The sequence below is a fragment of the Oculina patagonica genome, chromosome 12 (assembly GCF_052425735.1).
Source record: "Oculina patagonica isolate OP01 chromosome 12, crgOcupat, whole genome shotgun sequence".
NCBI classification, from domain to species: domain Eukaryota; kingdom Metazoa; phylum Cnidaria; class Anthozoa; order Scleractinia; family Oculinidae; genus Oculina; species Oculina patagonica.
Window position 1 is genome coordinate 11,143,379 of NC_135769.1, and position 3,816 is coordinate 11,147,194.

Consider the following 3,816-nt stretch of genomic DNA (forward strand, 5'->3'; position numbering starts at 1 on the left):
TTTTAAGCAGCAGGTTCTAAAATATAATTATATGTTTTCTTTTTTCCCATTCATTTGCATACTAAATTGATATAAGAGAGGATAAATTATTTACATAATACGTAAATATTACACCTTTTCCTACGACAGCTGAGAAAGCTTTTAGGAGCCTTCTCCGATCATTTCCACGCATTATGATTAAAAGGCTTTGAAAGACGTTATATTGGTCCTTTTATTCTTCATTTGGCCGAAGTTGCTTGCCTACTGTGTGTTTTTTTCGAAACAATCCGTTTAACACTGTTGATTATCTTTACATCGCAAATAAAACAACGTTTTATCATTTTTAAGGTCAGTTACCTTTGATTAACCACCTGTTATGGGAATGCTTATTCAAGAAAATTAATTCATACAGACCATAAGCAAGAAAAAAGTATTTAGTTGTCACTGAGTTGTATTAGGTAAATGTGAATTTTGAAAGCAGTTCGAATAAAAACGTGGCGGTTACACTTCTTAAATAAATAAATCACGCTGTTCGCTATTTTGGTGCCATTTCAACAAAAATGGTTAATATAATTTGCAAATGTAAAAGGTCTCAAAAATGAGACTAAACTTAAAGACGATTTACCACAAAACAATTCTGCTATGCTGGTTTAATTTAACAGAGCTCGACTGCTTTTCAGTGTTTCTTTGCGCTTTTCAAGGATTTGCATGTAACTTCCATCGTACCTTCTTGTGATTGGCTGTCAGTATAATTCGTCTTTCAAGATAAATCCAGCTGTGAGATTGCAACGTCTGTTAACTTTGGCTTGCCGCGTAACATGTCAATTTTCAATCATTTGCCTGCATGGCAGTCATTTGGGAAAATGGCGCAAAGCTATTTTTTAAGGGGCTATAACATTAGCCTTTGGTAGTCATTATAATACATATTTCCATTATACATGCTCAATCGTCAAGGTAAGTGAGGACGTCTTATGATTTTTAGCGGAGTAATTTTATGCCATGTAAAAATACACGGGGCGAATAATGTTATTCCTATTCCGAGTTGCATGAATTTTATTCCCAACTGTCAACATAGACATTTTCAACTGTGTTTCACGCTCTGTTAGAAAGCGACTATCTTGTCTGATATAAGCTACAGTACTTTACAGTGATTTCGCTCATCGAGAAAAATCGTCTGTCTGGATGCGGTATAAAGATATGGATGATGACTTTGCTAACTAGATCGCTTCGTTTAAATGTTGAATGCGAAGATATTTGTTCAGTGGTATATAGTCATAATATCTCACGGCGTGCTCAACTCGATATCGCTTTATTCCCTGCACTCGTCGCTAAAGCGGAGCCTTCGAATAGCAATGCTGACTGAAATTAAAGTCGTTGATATACAAAAAAATCAACAATTTTCTAGTTAGGTTCAAAATAAAAGTGACTTGACTTGCCGTGTCCTGTTTGTACTAAATCATCGTTTAAAATAAAAATCACAATCAACCATTTCAGACAGAAGGCGAATGAAACACATTACCCCGGTAAGTTATTTGTTGTTTTCAAGTTTGGTAATGTGTTTAAGGTTAACCAAGATGAAATGCTTAGAGATTTTATCTTTTCTTGGCCCATACGGGACTGCCTTGTCGTTCAATCTATTATCCTCCTATATGCAAACTTAATAACTAAAGCCAACTAATTAAAACTAACGGGTTTTTTAATCACCGGCTGTTTTATTGCCTATTTTTTCCTACATTTACTTAGAAAGCAGCACTAGCGCCAACAGCATGATGCAGACAAGAAAGGAACTTAGCTCAAAAGAAAGATTGTCGTTGAATTATCTTTGTTTTAGCCTATATATGTTAGAATCCAGACCAGACTTACATTGTTTTCTTACTGTTTTCTTATTTCTTATTTGTCTAGCTAGGAAATTGTTACCAGAGAAAACTTCATCGGCATGGCTGGTCTTGGCACAAGCTTTATTTCACCACGACTCATCAAAAGCACAAAATTCTTAGTAATACTATTACTTGTTCTCACAGCGTTTTTCACAAGCCTTTACTTTCTTTCTTTCCGTCAAAGTGTAATTCCTACAAAGATAGCAGTTGCAAGTAACCTCATTTTAAAGTCGCCCTCCTCCGAGAATCCGAATGCACAATGTGTAAATAGAATACGAGAAATGGACGGTGGAATAGTGCTCTTCAGGAACATCACCATACGCTCTAAGTTTGGTCGCGCTAGGACTCTTGAAATCCACTTGGAAAATCCCGCAGAAGAAGACGAATTTTTTAAGTTGGAAAAAGGCTTCTTTACACTGTACTGTGATGGCGATGTGGAAGAAGCGGAAAAGAAATTACATGCAACAGAAGCGTATTATGTACTAATCACTTGGGTCATTGCCCTTAAAGTTGCAAATCCTTCGCTTTCTCTACTTCGTCGACCGAACCAGTTTTTTCAGACTGGCCAATACTTGGCAATTCAAAGGAAGGAATATGCCAACGTTTACTGGACAATTGTTGACCTGTTGGACATTTATATCACGACACAGCGACTTGAAGTAAAACCAGAGAAGCTAAACATAATTCTATTGGATGCTCATCCTGCTACCCCACTGGATCCTTTCTGGAGTGTCTTGTTCCAGGGGCTAATAAAACTCAACGATCGAATATTTAAACAGTCAAATGACGTTGTGTTTGAAAACTTAGTTTGGAGATATCCGCGAGAGAACTGTCCACTATTGGACAAGAACCTCAAGTCCCTGAAATACATTCAACCTTTTAGGTCTTTTGTGTTAAAGCGGTTTGGTATTCCATCTGAAGCGCGTTCGCGAAACTGCACCCAGCACAAGCTAAACGTTCTGGTCATTTTCAGAAGAGATTATAAGAGCCACCCGAGGAATATGGATGGTGTGATCAACAGGAAAATTGCCAATGAGAAAGATGTCGTAGAAGAAATGGAGAACAACTTTCCAACAATAAACATTACTACGGCTCAGTTAGATTTGTTGCCATTGAAGACTCAGTTAGAACTAATTACCTCAGCAGATATCTTCTTCGGGATGCATGGAGCTGCTCATGCATTTTCCATTTTTATGACACCGGGCAGTGCAGTTATCGAAATGTTCAATTATCGTTCTCAGAATTGGCATATGAGAAAAATATCTAATCTTTCAGAACATTTCTACATTTCTTGGACGAATAGTAATTTGAAAGCATACAACATAAAAACAAGATCTACGACTATTCCTGCTGGGGTTCCCTCCATGCTGTTAAGAGAGGCAATTGAGAAAATTTGTACTCACAGAAACAACACCGCCGAAGGCGCGACTTGATCAATAAAGTTCAAATTTTCCAAGTTCTTTATAGACTATTCCATATCATTCTGCTACATTATTACCTCAAATTGATTCCTACTTAAGTTAACTATTATTATTATTAGGCTTCGTGTGATTTGAATCGAGGACAACGATGCTACATCAAACTGCAGTCAACTCTCTCTAAGACGGACACCTTCGAGACCTGCCCCAACTGTCCGTCTTTGAAAGGTGTCTGACTTATAGAGAATCGAATTAACGTGACACCAGTAATTCTGAGATAATAAAGCTGAGTGGCTGTAGACAATGAATAAACGTCTGTCAGTGTTTTAAGTTTCTTTAAAGTCGCTTATTTTAGCGAAACCTACAAACTGGGACAAAAATAATATTAGAAAAGTGACTCGTTTGTTCGTGCTTCTGAAAAGTGAGCAGTACATTTATGTTGCAAACTGTAACACGTGACTATGTGTTTGCTTATTTAAGCAAAAGTTCACGGCTTCTAGTCTAAAACCTTAACTGTGTACACTTTGCAAGCTGGAAAACGA

The 3,816-nt window shown here is 37.1% G+C and overlaps 1 protein-coding gene across 1 annotated transcript; it reads left to right on the forward strand.

Moving 5' to 3' along the window:
• The first annotated feature begins 801 nt into the window (after window positions 1–801).
• On the forward strand, window positions 802–3,586 carry LOC144633813 (uncharacterized). The gene is made up of 2 exons (XM_078492686.1): window positions 802–933; window positions 1,882–3,586. The coding sequence occupies exon 2, from the start codon at window positions 1,916–1,918 to the stop codon at window positions 3,287–3,289; it is 1,374 nt and encodes a 457-aa protein (XP_078348812.1). The 5' UTR covers window positions 802–933; window positions 1,882–1,915; the 3' UTR covers window positions 3,290–3,586.
• The last annotated feature ends 230 nt before the right edge of the window (window positions 3,587–3,816 follow it).

Excerpts from the sequence above, each read along its gene's own strand:
- LOC144633813 (XM_078492686.1), top strand. The coding sequence starts at position 1,916 with ATGGCTGGTCTTGGCACAAGCTTTATTTCACCACGACTCATCAAAAGC.